The 13,775-nt window shown below is 43.2% G+C and overlaps 1 protein-coding gene across 1 annotated transcript in view; it reads right to left on the bottom strand.

Annotated features, from left to right (window-relative positions):
• Positions 1-13,775, bottom strand: part of CALCR (calcitonin receptor) — a 95,577-nt gene that overhangs the window by 31,894 nt on the left and 49,908 nt on the right. The window contains exon 7 of the mRNA XM_056857620.1: positions 540-693. Within this exon, the coding sequence (XP_056713598.1) occupies positions 540-693 (154 nt within the window). The remainder of the gene's footprint in view (positions 1-539; positions 694-13,775) is intronic.

Raw genomic sequence — 13,775 nt, 5'->3', positions numbered from 1 at the left:
ACAGGGTGTTTGTTGTGGGGAGGGGGAGGGAAGGTGACTGTAAGCTGGTTTGAGTCTCCCTTAAGTGGTAGAGTAAGTTGACATACAAAAACCAACTCTTCTTCTTGTAGAAAATGGAGTTTTGGGAGGGGAGGGAATTCCATAGGGATGTGATGCCATACAGCCCAGCCTTTGCCATTTCCTACAGGCAAACTGATCTCTGTAGTTTGGAGATTGGGTGCAATTCTGGGAGAACTCCAAGACCCTACTTGGAGTTTGGCAACCCTAAATATGAGGCTAATCTTGGCCAACCTTACGGGATTGCTGTCATGACTAGTGATGCATGTGAAGTGCTATGAATCTTTAGGAAATGGGCTTTAGAAACACTAAGCGTTATGTTCCCAGGGTTAGGATGAGAGCCCATAACTCAGAAGAGGGACCCCGCTGTGTCTTTCTGGGCATGTTCCAAGCTCCTGTGAACTGGAAGTGTAGTTTGTGACAGCACTAGAAGAAAGAAGCAACTTGTAATTTATATAGAACGGGGAGAAAAGGCCACATACCCCAGCCCAAGAGGTAATACCAATGCAAACGCTGCTCTTCAGCAAATACCGCCACTACGATGAGCGTATGAAGATAAATGCCTTCACAAAGCATCCAGAAATAGTTACAGCCCAGCATGTACTGGTGAAAAAACTGGAGCACTTTGCAGCTTACCTGTCAGACAAATGGGGAAAAATTAATATATATATAGACAAGAACTGGGCAGACGACATTCTGCATACCTTAGGTAAGTAAGCAAGCAAAAATACTATTGCTCAGATACAAAGGATTTTACCTCCCTAATATTTGTTGGACGTTTTTCACATCTCTCAGGGACAATGAGGTACTAATAAATCAGACATATTGAGTAAATGTTCCTCTTCAATCACAAGGCTTTAGGTTCAAAGAGCCAAAATTCCAAAAGCTGCTATCAGAAGCTCACACTTCAGAACACTGTTTTCCAGACTGATGTTGAAACAAGTAGACTTCAAGCCCACATAAATCCTGGAAAAGAATTAGCTGAATCCTCCAGAAGGTCACAGTAGCCTGCTTTTTCTTGATCATTCCTTATGTAATTATAGGCATTAACTAGTCTTATGTTTCTAGATTGAATTTCCAAAGATGCAGAAGATTCTTTTTTGAAAACTTACTGGTTACTTAGGCTAAACTCCCATTAAACATACAGTTGCTGCTTTTTTAACACGAAGAACTATAATATATTACATTCCTGTGCTGCCTTTCTCCTGTCATAAAACTCAAAGTGAGGTGTACACGAGGTTCCCACGAGGTCTCCTATCCAGGCACTGGCTTAATCCAGACCGCATAGCTTCAGCAAGGTTGCTGGATCATGTGCCCTCTCTCTCAACCTAATCTGTTTGCTGCAAGGATACAATGGAAAAGGTAAAACCTTGAAGCTCCTTGAAGAAAGTGTGGGGTTAAAGTGATAGGCCTAGATATCTAGATCTATGGAGTTGACCACACTGGGTATGCTAAAGCAGGCCCTCTATAAGAGCTAACCTGAGATCGAATTGGTCTGCAGTTCTTATACAATCTGAACTCAAATCACATATATATATTTAAAAGGGATTTCAGATTGCTGGTTTCATATTTGGGTCTAGAAGGGAAATTTCCCTTAAGTCTAGCAACATGTGAACTACTTCCTGGTCTCACCTCAGAAACCATTTGTTTTTCATGAGCGTTCTTGTCCGCTGCTTGAAAGGTCTCAAGGCGTTCTGCAAGCACTCAGGAGGGATGCTAGGAAAACACAAAAGTATGCTACATGCCCTCCCTTGCTCTAGTTCTCACTCCCAAAGCAACAGAGCCACATCTGTGCTAAGAGGGAGAGGACACTAGATGACAAGAGGGATTGCTAGACATCCCTGGTAGGAAATACTGAGTATAATGTACCCTCCCTGCCACCAATTACCATCTCCCCTTCCCAGTATTTTATTGCTTTCTAAGGAAGAGGAATTGGCAGGGAAGGCTGCTGAGTGGCTGTTTTTGTCATCTGAAGATTATGAGAGAGACTAAATCGGGTGAAACATTTTGAAAGTGGGATTCACATTACGAGCCTCGCTTTCCTCAGCATCCCTTCCTAAGCCTGATTAGCTAGTGGTCCTAGGAGTTCTTTACCCTGCCCTGTAGTGTATAGCTTGGTTCTCCTGCAAAAATCACTGTGAACTTGCTCTATGTCAGGGGTCCTCAAACTACGGCCCGAGGGCCGGATCCGGCCCCCGGAGGGCTTTTGTCTGGCCTGGAGACCGAGAAAGCCAGTCCCCCCTTGCCCCCCTCCCCAGAGCTTTTCTGGGCTTCTTGGCCGCGTGCGCACAGCCGGAAGCCTCTCTCCTGCCCCAGTCGCCCTCTTCCCTGCTCCCTCTCTAGCCCCAAACCCCTTTCCTGGGCACACGAGGCGTCTTGCTGCCTTGCGCGCTGTCCAGTCGCCCCCTTCCCCTTCTCCCTCCCACCCTCCCTGGCCCAAAACCCTCTTTCCTGGGCGCACGAGGTGTCTTGCTGCCTCGCACGCCGCCCAGTTACCCCCTTCCCCCTCTCTCTCCCACCCTCCCCGGCCCTTGGGGGGGGGCTGGGCATATCTCCAGGGAGAAGAAGAAAAAGACTTGTGGCCATTTATGCACAGGAGGTTTTGCCTTGGATTTGCCGCTCTCCAGATGCACATTTTTCCCATCCAAATTCTCAGAACTCAAAAGTAAGCTCCCCCCTTCCCCGGGCAGGGTTTGGAGAATTCAGATGGGGAAAATGTGCATCTGGAGAGCGGCAAATCCAAGGCAAACCCTTCCATGAATAAATGGCCTTGGTTTTTACATGCCGACTTTCTCTACCACTAAAGGGAGACTCAAATTGTCTTACAATCCCCTTCCCATACCCTCCCACAACAGACGCCCTGTGAGGCAGGTGGGGCTGAGAGATCGCTAACAGAGCTGTAACTTGCCCAAGGTCATCCAGCTGGCTTCGTGAGTAGGGGTGGGGAAACCAACCAGGTTCACCAGATTAGCCTCCTCTTCTCATGTGGAGGAGTGGGGAATCAAACCCGGTTCTCTAGATCAGAGTCCCCGCTGCAAACCGCCATTCTTAACCACTACAGGGGGAAGGTCCGGGCTTGTAAGGAGGATGCTTTTCCGGAGAGCCCCCTCGCGCTGCCGCCGCCTCCCCCCAACAGTCCGGCCCCCAACAGTGTTTGAGGGACAGTGAACTGGCCCCCTGTTTAAAAAGTTTGAGGACCCCTGCTCTATGTCTATGCAATGCCTGTACACGTCTATGCCATTTTGGCTAGTGGCCCACATTCGTGTCATGAGCTGGCCCATGCCTTTCTGCGGCAAATCCAACAGGATAGTCTTTTCTGTCCTTGCCAGAATTACTATGCAAACACTGTAGGCTTCTGGGATGCCTTAACTGTATTAAGATTAATTCTATTAAGCCTTCCCATACTTCATTTATATGCCTATACTCTCTATCACATGCAGAAATCACCGTTTGTAGCTTTCTCATTTAAATTCTGCAGCCATCTCCTAAGTTAATTTCACTCATCCACTTCAATTTATGACTTTACTCCCTTGATAGGCAATAGGTTTGGGAAAAGCTACTAGGCAAGGCATAAAGGATGAGCCAGGTTAGTGCTTGAAGACATGTCTCATCAATTGAAAAAATATGTTTGAATGAAGCAATGTATCAAGCTTAGCAATATATCAAGATGAATTGTGTTGAACAAATATTATTCAGAACACATTAAACATCAAACTTCACTTGAAAAGATTTATAGTATTTTCATTTATACAGAAGTGGTTTAAAGGTAATTTCATTCTAATCTTCAATGCAATATATTTCCTAGTCCGTTTTGGACACCCTAAATCCAAGTTCACAAAATAGCCTGTAAGCCAGCTATTATTATATGATCAGAATCCTCCAGGTAACTGTAGAAGCAGCTCTCAAGACCAATAAACTGTAGGCATCAACAGAGAGCCTTCTTCTCAATGCTACCACCGGTTACTGCCATGGTTCATTTACTCTCAGTGCAATCCTATGCAGAGTTACTCTTGTCTAAGGCCATCTTCAGAAGATTTAACTCTGCATAGGACTTTAGAAAGTCACCTATCTTCCAGCAGTGACTTGCTTCTTCTAACAGTAAAGAGAAACATGAAAGTCACATTGAATGGAAATCACTGTAACTTGCTTGTCCCTCAAGCAAGGAAATTAAATGAGTAGGCAATAGATAGCATGTGGTGTGAGTGCTGAGACAGCTGGAAGTTATCCACAAATGTTTGTAGCTTTTGCTTCTGATAGCTACTGCTACAATAATTCAGTGAACCTCTGTTGGCTGGTTCTAAAGTGTGTGAACTGGAGCTTAACATGATGAAAATGTAAAGGCAAAAAGAACACTGGTTGTGGATATTATGCTATCATATTGTACGTATTGCAAAATGAAATGCAACTGTGTTAGATTGGTATCAAACCTCTGACAAATATGTCTGAAAGCCATATTTGAAAAATATCAGCCAAATCACTGATTTTGTACAACTTCTCAGGCTGTTTACATAGGACAGAAAAGAGCCAAAGATTAAACCCAACAAAATGAATGATAGATTTACAGATATGTATAACTCTCTGGCCCTGACCTGGATGGCCCAGGCTAGCCTGATCTCGTCAGATCTCAGAAGCTAAGCAGGGTCGGCCTTGGTTAGTATTTGGATGGGAGACCACCAAGGAATACCACGGTTGCTGTGCAGAGGAAGGCACTGGCAAACCACCTCTGTTAGTCTCTTGCCATGAAAACCCCAAAAGGGGCTGCCATAAGTCGGCTGCGACTTGACGGCACTTTACACACACACATAACTCTCTGACTGAAATCCATGAGACTTAAAAGTGCTAAACTGTGGCTGTTTGTGCACTAGGTGCAAATGAAATCAAAGCACCTTCTCCTAAGAGAACAAGAAGTGATAATTAAGGATTAAGTTTAGGTATGCCAGTCACCGCTAGTGAAGAAGTACTAACTAATTAGAAAAATATAAATGTTGGAAAAGCAGGAGCAAAAAGAGAGAAGTAGAACTTTTGTTTAATAGGATTTATAGACCTTAGAAAAATGTAACTTTGTTTAGGATTGAAGAGGGAATGCACTAGAAGATCAATAGAAATAAACTGGGTGCCACAATCAGTGTGTGTGTGTATGTGTGCCATCAAGTCACAGCTGACCTATGGAGACCCCATAGGGTTTTCAAGGCAAGAGACATTCAGAGGTGGTTAGCCATTGCCTGCCTCCGCGTGGGCTGAGAAACGTCCGTGAGATAACTGTGACTGGGCCAAGGTCACCCAGCAGGCTTCATCTGGAAGAGCAGGGAATCGAACCCAGTTCTCTAGATTAGAGTCCCGCCTCTCTTAACCACTGCACACACTGGCAGGAGCAAACAAGACTATGCATGATATCAGCAGATCCTTCTCTTTCAGTGTGGCCTTACATTTGCCATGCATATAGCAGGGGACTCAGGAATCCATTTGTTTGACTTAAATACATGATTATTTGCCTTTGGAATAATTTTCTGCAGCTTATATATGGCAGATTTTTTTTTGGGGGGGGGGAGGAAATGAATTACATTGTTAGAAATGTAGTTACTAGAGTATTTAAGCAAATGCCAGCTGCAATTATGCATAATATAAAAAGAATAATCCTTTCTGGCTGCTGAGCACCAAATAAGCAGTTAGGATGGATCACAGCCACAGCTGCATAAGTGCAAATTTGTTAACAGGCAGTGCTGTTGTGAGGAAAACCAAGACATTGTGCCAGGGTAGTGGAATAGACTGGGGGTGCCTTTATACAATATCTATCCTCAGTAGGCATGGGATAGTGATATTTTGCTAATAGTTTGGAGACAGGTATTTGTAGAAAGCTCTGGAGGACCAGAGCAGGGGCAACCACAGAGCCAGACCAGCCACAGAGCCTTATCATCATAACCCAAGTACACAGTTTCAACAGGTAGTACTCTGAAAACACTCTTATCAAAATGGACTCATTTACTGCAAGTCCATTTTGATGCCATGCAACTCAAAGCACAGGAAAGCAATGCATATTTTAGATTTCTATTTCTAAGTGCACTTTGCTGATGAAGTACACAGCACACATAAGACATATCCCCTGTGACAGTTCAATTAATAACTTTGCACAATATCCACACTTTCTGGTCACATGATGTCCAAAATCAATGGTGCTTGAGGCTGATATACAGCTGAATATTTGTCCCACTGTCTGTTTGTACAGGAAATGTCCCACAGTTTACTACGTTTATCATCTGAATTCAGTCTGAAGAAGACACGAGGACATTTTCCTCAGACAATATAATTCTGCCTCAAACAGGCTTGCATTGAATTTGGATTACTAAACTTGCCCTGGTTATTAGATCATTGTTCTCTGACAGCATGCTTAAATTCCAAGTGTCCATAGCTTGGAATAAATAAGAAACAGACCTTTCCCAAAATACAACTTGACTAAGCAGTGCTACTTTAAATCATTTTCTGGCAGAACATATTATAACTGTTGATATGTCACTATCTACTTCCAGATTTGGAGCTATTTTCTAAATCCAGTTGCAGTAAAAAAAAAAAAAAAAGACAATTGAAGTCTCATCCAAAGACTGATTATGAAATTGTTTTTATCCATTTAAACAGCTCCCTCCCAAGGTATTTTGTTTGTTAGGGTAGTTGGTGCTACTGACAATATTATCAGGAATGTATAAGCAGAGCAAGACCACAGAACAGTAGAAGACAAGGTCTACAAAACTGACATCAGATCTTTGACAATGGAGAGAACTAAGTAGTTAAAGGGCTGATGTGGATGCTGTCATACATATATGAGTCAGTTGGGATTGCTAGAAGAACTAATTTTGTTGTAACGGGTACAGTGGTAAAATAAAATGCCAAGAGGAAAATGGGCTTAACCCTGAATAATGGAAGCTAAAGCAACCGTGCGTTTTCGCCCATAGTTACATTTGAAAGCAAAAGAGGAAGCTTTTTTTTTTTGAGGGCATTACTCTGAATAAAGTTGAAAGGGACAACCATGAAGCTTTCCAAGAGGCTTGGAGCGTCCTTGAAGAACTCAAATATCAAATTGCTGTTCTCCTAAAATAAATTATAATAATATTGTTGAGAAAGTCCAGTGGAGTTCAGCAGTCTTGGGATGAGAGGACAGGCCCTCTCATGAATTAGGGAAAAAGAAGCAGAGTGTAGGATTAAATCGACACTTCCCATAATGGAGTGAAATAATTGTGGGGAAATTATTTAGGACAATCAGGGGACCTGCAGGGATTAGCAGGGAGCATCTCATTTCCCCCTCCCAACTATTTGTTCTTGCCCTTCCTTGGAAGCCCCCACATAGCCTCTCCCTTTTTCTTGCTTCCTTCTCTACTTCCCACCCATGAGCCAACTTACTTTTCTCTGCCCCCGTCTTCAGCTTTCCTTCCCTACCCTGGCAGTCTCTCCCTGTGAAAACTATGGCCCAGTTGTGTGTTGTTGCACTGTGAGGAATCAGCAAGGACTTCTGGGGGTCAGCTCAATTTACCCTGTATCCCTGTTCACACTCTATTTCCTCTTACTCTCCTTATCTAAGTTAGTAACTGACCATTGCTAGGCAGCCACATAGCTAGGCAGCTTTCAAGCTTTGGTTTATGTCAGTAAAAAGCAGGGGGAGAGGCAAGGTCCCTTTCAGCCCTGTTTGGCCTTTGAGGGAGACTCATGGGGCCAGACCAGGGAGCAACCACTGGGCAACTTGCTACCATACAACTTGCATGACACTCCCAGACCTGGCTGCATGCTACTATTCGACAACAGCCCTTCAATGAAAGCCAGTGGTTAGAGCCTCAGACTAGGACTCATGGCAGAGTAGGGATTTGACCATGGGTCTCCCAGGTCCTGAAGATTGTGAAGTGTAAAGATGTGTCACTGGCCACCAAGATTAAGTTAATTCATGCCATCATATTCCCTATTACTATGTATGGGTGTGAAAGCTGGACATTGAAGAAAGTAGATTCCTTTGAAATGTGGTGTTGGAGAACAGTGTTAGGGATACAGTGGACTGCCAAAAAAACAAATCAGTGGGCTATACATCAAATCAAGCCTGAACTGACCCTAGAAGCTAAAATGACTAAACTGAGGCTATTGTATTTTGGTTACATTATGAGAAGACAAGAGTCACTGGAAAAGACAGTCATGCTAGGAAAAGTTGAGGGCAGCAGGAAAAGAGGAAGACCCAGCAAGAGATGGATTGACTCAATAAAGGAAGCCACAGCCCTCAATTTGCAAGATCTGAGCAAGGCTGCCAAAGATAGGACATTTTGGAGGACTTCCATTCATAGGGTTGCCATGAGTCGGAAGCGACTTAGAATCATAGAGTTGGAAGGGACCACCAGGGTCATCTAGTCCAACCCCCTGCACAATGCAGGAAATTAACAACTACCTCATCCCACATCCCCAGTGACCCAACCCTCCCCCCGCCACCCAGGATCCCACAATCAAAGCACTCCCGACAGATGGCCATCTAGCCTCTGCTTAAAGACCTCCAAAGACGGGGACTCCACCACCCTCCGAGACAGCTCATTCCACCGTCGAACAGCCCTCACCATCAGAAAGGTCTTCCTAATGTTTAGGTGGAATCACTTTTCTATTAGTTTAAATCCATTACTCCGTGTCCTAGTCTCTGGAGCAACAGAGAACAAGCTAGTTCCCTCATCAACATGACATCCCTTCAAATATTTAAACATGGCTATCATGTCTCCCCTCAATCTTCTCTTCTCCAAACTAAACAAACTCCCAACTCCCTAAGTCTCTCCTCATAGGGCATGGATTCCAGACCTTTGACCATTCTGGTCGCCCTCCTCTGGATACACTCCAACTTGTCAACATCCTTCTTAAATTGTGGAGCCCAAAACTGGACACAGTATTCCAAGTGAGGTCTGACTAATGCAGAATATAGTGGTAGTATTACTTCCCTTGATCTAGACACAATATTCCTATTGATGCAGCCCAGAATTGCACCGGCCTTCTTAGCTGCCATATCACACTGTTGACTCATGTTCAGTTTGTGGTACACTAAGACTCCCAGATCTCTTTCACATGTACTGTTGTCAAGCCAACTATCTCCCATCCTGTACCTCCCATCCTGTACCTGTACCTGTGCCTTATGTTGTTTCTGCCTAGGTGAAGTACTTTACACTTCTCCCTATTGAAATCCATTTTATTGCTTATGGCCCAGCTCTCCAGTCTATCGAGGTCATTCTGAACTCTGACCCTACCCTCCGGGGTATTAACTACCCCTCCTAACTTGGTGTCATCTGAAAATTTGATTAGCATGCTCTCTATTCCATCATCCAAGTCATTTATAAAAATAGTAAATAGTACTGGTCCCAGGACAGACCCCTGTGGTACCCCACTGGTCACTCCTCTCCAGGATGAAGTTGTGCCATTAATGAGCACCTTTTGGGTTTGGTTGGTCAACCAATTACCAATCCACCTAACAGTAGCAGTGTCCAGCCCACATTTTACTAGCTTTGTTTCAAGAAGATCATGGGGGACTTTATCAAAGGCTTTACTGAAATCAAGGTACACTACATCTACAGCATTCCCTTCATCTACCATACTTGTCACTCTTTCAAAAAAAGATATGAGATTAGTTTGGCATGACCTGTTTTTGAGAAACCCATGTTGACTGTCAGTGAGCACGCCATTTCTTTCTAAGTGCTTACAGACTGTCTGTTTAATTGTCTGCTCTAGTATTTTACCTGGTATTGATGTCAGGCTGATTGGGCGATAATTGTTTGGGATTTCTTCCCCCCCAACTTTTTAAAGATGACTTGATGGCACTTAACACATACACTCCCAGGTCCTAGTTGAAGCTCTAACCACTGGCTTTCATTGAGAGGAAAGGACTTGCCTGTGATAGGACATTAACCTTCTCAACTGAAAAGAACCCCACAGAGGAAAGAAAAACCCTCCAATGTTCAGTCAAATTTTCTGCTTCGCAGCAGATGCTGTCACAGCAGGAAATTTTTCCTACGTAGTTGTTTGGTATTCACAAGATAATAGATTAATTCTGAGTCACTGCAAACTTTATTCATGTGGGATTTGGGATGCTTTGCTTTGAAAGCACAGATGAAGTAGATTGTTTAGAATGGAATGGATTACATTCAGCACTGTATTTACTCTTGGGTCAAGTGTTTCATTCATTTAATATCAAAGAACCAAATGATAGCCAACTGGTTTTCTCCTGCATATCATCAACTATATATCTATTTCTCAAGTGTGGGCAGATCTGCAGGTACTTAAATCTGTGGATTGGGCCCACATTGAAAGAAAGGAGATTTTTCTCCAAACTTGGGGACTCCCCAGGTTTGCAGAAAAATCTTAAAACTTTAAAAAATACATCTCCCACACAGAAGAAGAGTTGGTTTTTATATGCCAACTTTCTCTACCACTTAAGGGAGAATCAAACCAGCTTACAATCACCTTCCCTCCCCCTCCTCACAACAGACACCCTGTGAGGTAGGTGAGGCTGAGAGAGTGTGACTAGTCCAAGGTCACCAGGCTGGCTTCATGTGGAGGAGTGGGGAAACCAACCTGATTCACTAGATTAGCATCCACCGCTCATGTGGAGGAGTGGAGAATCAAACCCAGTTCTCCAGATCAGAGTCCACCACTCCAAACCACCATTCTTAACCACTACACCATGCTGGCAAAGTGTTTACTACACATGTGCAGACAACACACATCTGTTGATTTACTCTTGTCGGCAGAGGAAGGCGCAGGAGCTGTGGTGGGCCAGGAAGGGAGGCTGGGAATCTCAATGGATTTACAAGGGGCAGCTGTGACAATTGAGAGGGTTCAGGAGCTGCACAAGCTGGGTGCTGGAGGCCAAGAGCCATGCTGGGTTGGCTGGCATTGATGTTGGAGGGACAGAAACTGCTTCTATTGGAAACAATTTAAAATTCCATTGGATAGAGGGGGCACCCCCTTTGGGAGCCCATAAAATCGGACCCCCTGACCCAAACGTCACCAAACTTGGGGGTTCTTCTAGGGAGAGTCACCTGCAACCATGCTGCAAATTTGGTGCCTCTACCCTGAAAATAGCCCCCCCCAGATCCTAAAAAAAAACCCCATAGACTTTAATGGAGCCAAACATGTTCAGATATCCAGAAAAAAGCCAGAAAAAAACCTTTACTGGTATGGGTTCGACTTTTCAAAATACATAAATAAACCTGAAAAAAATAGTGCGCATATTGAGACAGGTTCTGGCAGAGAACAGCTGGTGACATTTGGTTATCTATAATTTTGAAATTACAAGGGGAAAAAAGCATTAGATCAGTACAGAATATCTCATCAACATAGCAGTGATAAGACAAAAGATATGAAAGCCCGGTGCTGAAATTATTCAATGGTGGTTTTACTCAATTAACTAAAATCAGAAATGGTATCATGCACCAAAAATCTTAAGGAACATAAGAAAAGCTGAAAATGCTCCTTGACTAAGCAAACAAAAATACAGCGGATGTTTTCAAATACAGTACTGTTGCAAGAAAATATGGGATTCATTTTAAACAGCTATGATTTTCTAAACAGAGTGATATACAATCTTAACACTCAAAAATATTTTAATGAACAAAACATAGTTCAATACAAACCCATAATGACTAAAACAGATAAAAGCGAACTTAGACATTCATATTGTTCTTGTGCACATCACAACTTAATGAGTGCTCAATAAAAACATTATATACAAGAAATTATTTGAATGATACAAACATAATGCAGTACAATAAGACAGAGAATATCTGATGGAACATTCATTAGAAAGTTCTGGATAAGCAGATCATCTTTAATGATCCCTCAAAACTTGGAACACATTTATTATAGTACAAGCTGGGGACCCGCAGGGATAGGGTTGCCAGGTCCCTCTTTGTCATCGGCGGGAGGTTTTTGGGGTGGAGCCTGAGGAGGGTGGGGTTTTGGGAGGGGAGGGACTTCAATGTCATAGAGTCCAATTGCCCAAGCAGCCATTTTCTCCAGGTGAACTGATCTCTGAAGGCTGGAGATCAGTTGTGATAGCAGGAGATCTCCTGCTACTACATGGGGGTTAGCAACCCTATGCAAGGAAGAAAAATCCTAACCCTCCACAGGGGCCCCTTTTCTTTTTTCCCTCAGGCCCCTCTCCACATTTTCTTCTCTCTCTCTCTCTGCAGATTTTTCTTTACCCCCGCAATTTTCCTCTCTCAGGTTTTTCTTCCTCTCATTCCCTCCCTCATCTTTTTATTTTCTGTGTGTCTTACAGTTGGTCTACACAAGGAGAATCACTCTGCAAAACACTCGGGGTCTCAGGTGTAGGTATGACGCCAAGAACCCCAGTAGACTGAGATATATTAAATCCCTAGAGATTTTCATTTGCACAAACACATACACACAGAGAAAGTTGCCAACCTCTGGGTGGGGCCCGGAGTTCTCCCAGATAGACAACTGATCTCCAGACTATGGGGATCAATTACCCTGGAGGAAATGGCTGCTTTGGAAGGCAGAATTTATGGCACCACACCACCACTGAGTTCTCTCCCTTCCCTGAATTCTGCTGTCCCCAGGCACTGTCCCCAAATCTCCAGGAAGTTCCCAAGCTGGAGTTGGCAACCGTCCCACACGGTCATTTTGGTGGGCACTTTACCAGTTATTGGTAAAACTTTTGCAAATCACAAAGATGCAAGAATTATTACATTTGAAGAAAAGAAGACATCGAATGTCATGAGACAAATTTTGTTAGCAGTGATTTCTATGGAGTTCAAGGGTTTATCACAAGGTTTGCAAGAATGGACAATATTAATCATTCAGTTATGACCAACTTTCAGCAACAGATTGGTCCCCTGTGCTCTTCCATGTAATAATAAAATGCATGAGTGGATCAGTGATTTGCTTTAATATGATTTCTACTTTAATGTGATTAATATAGTGCAACGTGATCAGAACAGTGTAGTATTCATACTAACACTACTAGGTGTGTGCCATTACAAAGATCACAAAGATAAAACAGTGATTGAAATGTCCAGAACCCTTTCCCCTGTATATTATGGGCCACATTACTTATTACTTCAATAATTAACTTATTAATGATGGCCATTTCGTTTTGCAAGGTTGTATATATATTATTTTGGTTGCATTTTAAAGCTATAGTGCAGTTGGGAAATTAGTATCAATGAGATATCCTCATAAGAACATAAGAAAAGCCATGCTGGATCAGACCAAGGCACATCAAGTCCAGCAGTCTGTTCACACAGTGGCCAACCAGGTGACTCTAGGAAGCCCACAAACAACTGCAGCATCATTATCCTGCCTGTGTCCCAATGCACCTAATATAACAAGCATGCTCCTCTGACCCTGGAGAGAATAGGCATCATGACTAGTATCCATTTTTACTAGTAGCCATGAATACTCCTCCTGCCTTCCCATCTTCTAAGTCTGAGGCAACTGTCTACTACAGCCCATAATAAAACTGGCATTTTATGAATTATAAGGAAACACTAAAAATGTTCAATTAGATGTTCTTGTTACTTAAGAAAATAATAACAGCCATGCTGTTATCTGACCAGTCCAACAATCCTGTCTCACACAGGGGACAACCAATTGTCCTGAAGAACCCATGCCACTACTGCTTACATTATTTTAGCTAAAAGGAGCCAATAGTGTTGGATCGCTGAAAGCAATTAACAGTGCCATTTTAAGCAGAGTTA

This window comes from Euleptes europaea, chromosome 11 (genome assembly GCF_029931775.1).
Source record: "Euleptes europaea isolate rEulEur1 chromosome 11, rEulEur1.hap1, whole genome shotgun sequence".
In the NCBI taxonomy this organism is placed as follows: Eukaryota; Metazoa; Chordata; class Lepidosauria; order Squamata; family Sphaerodactylidae; genus Euleptes; species Euleptes europaea.
This window is presented reverse-complemented; position numbering and strand designations above follow the sequence as displayed.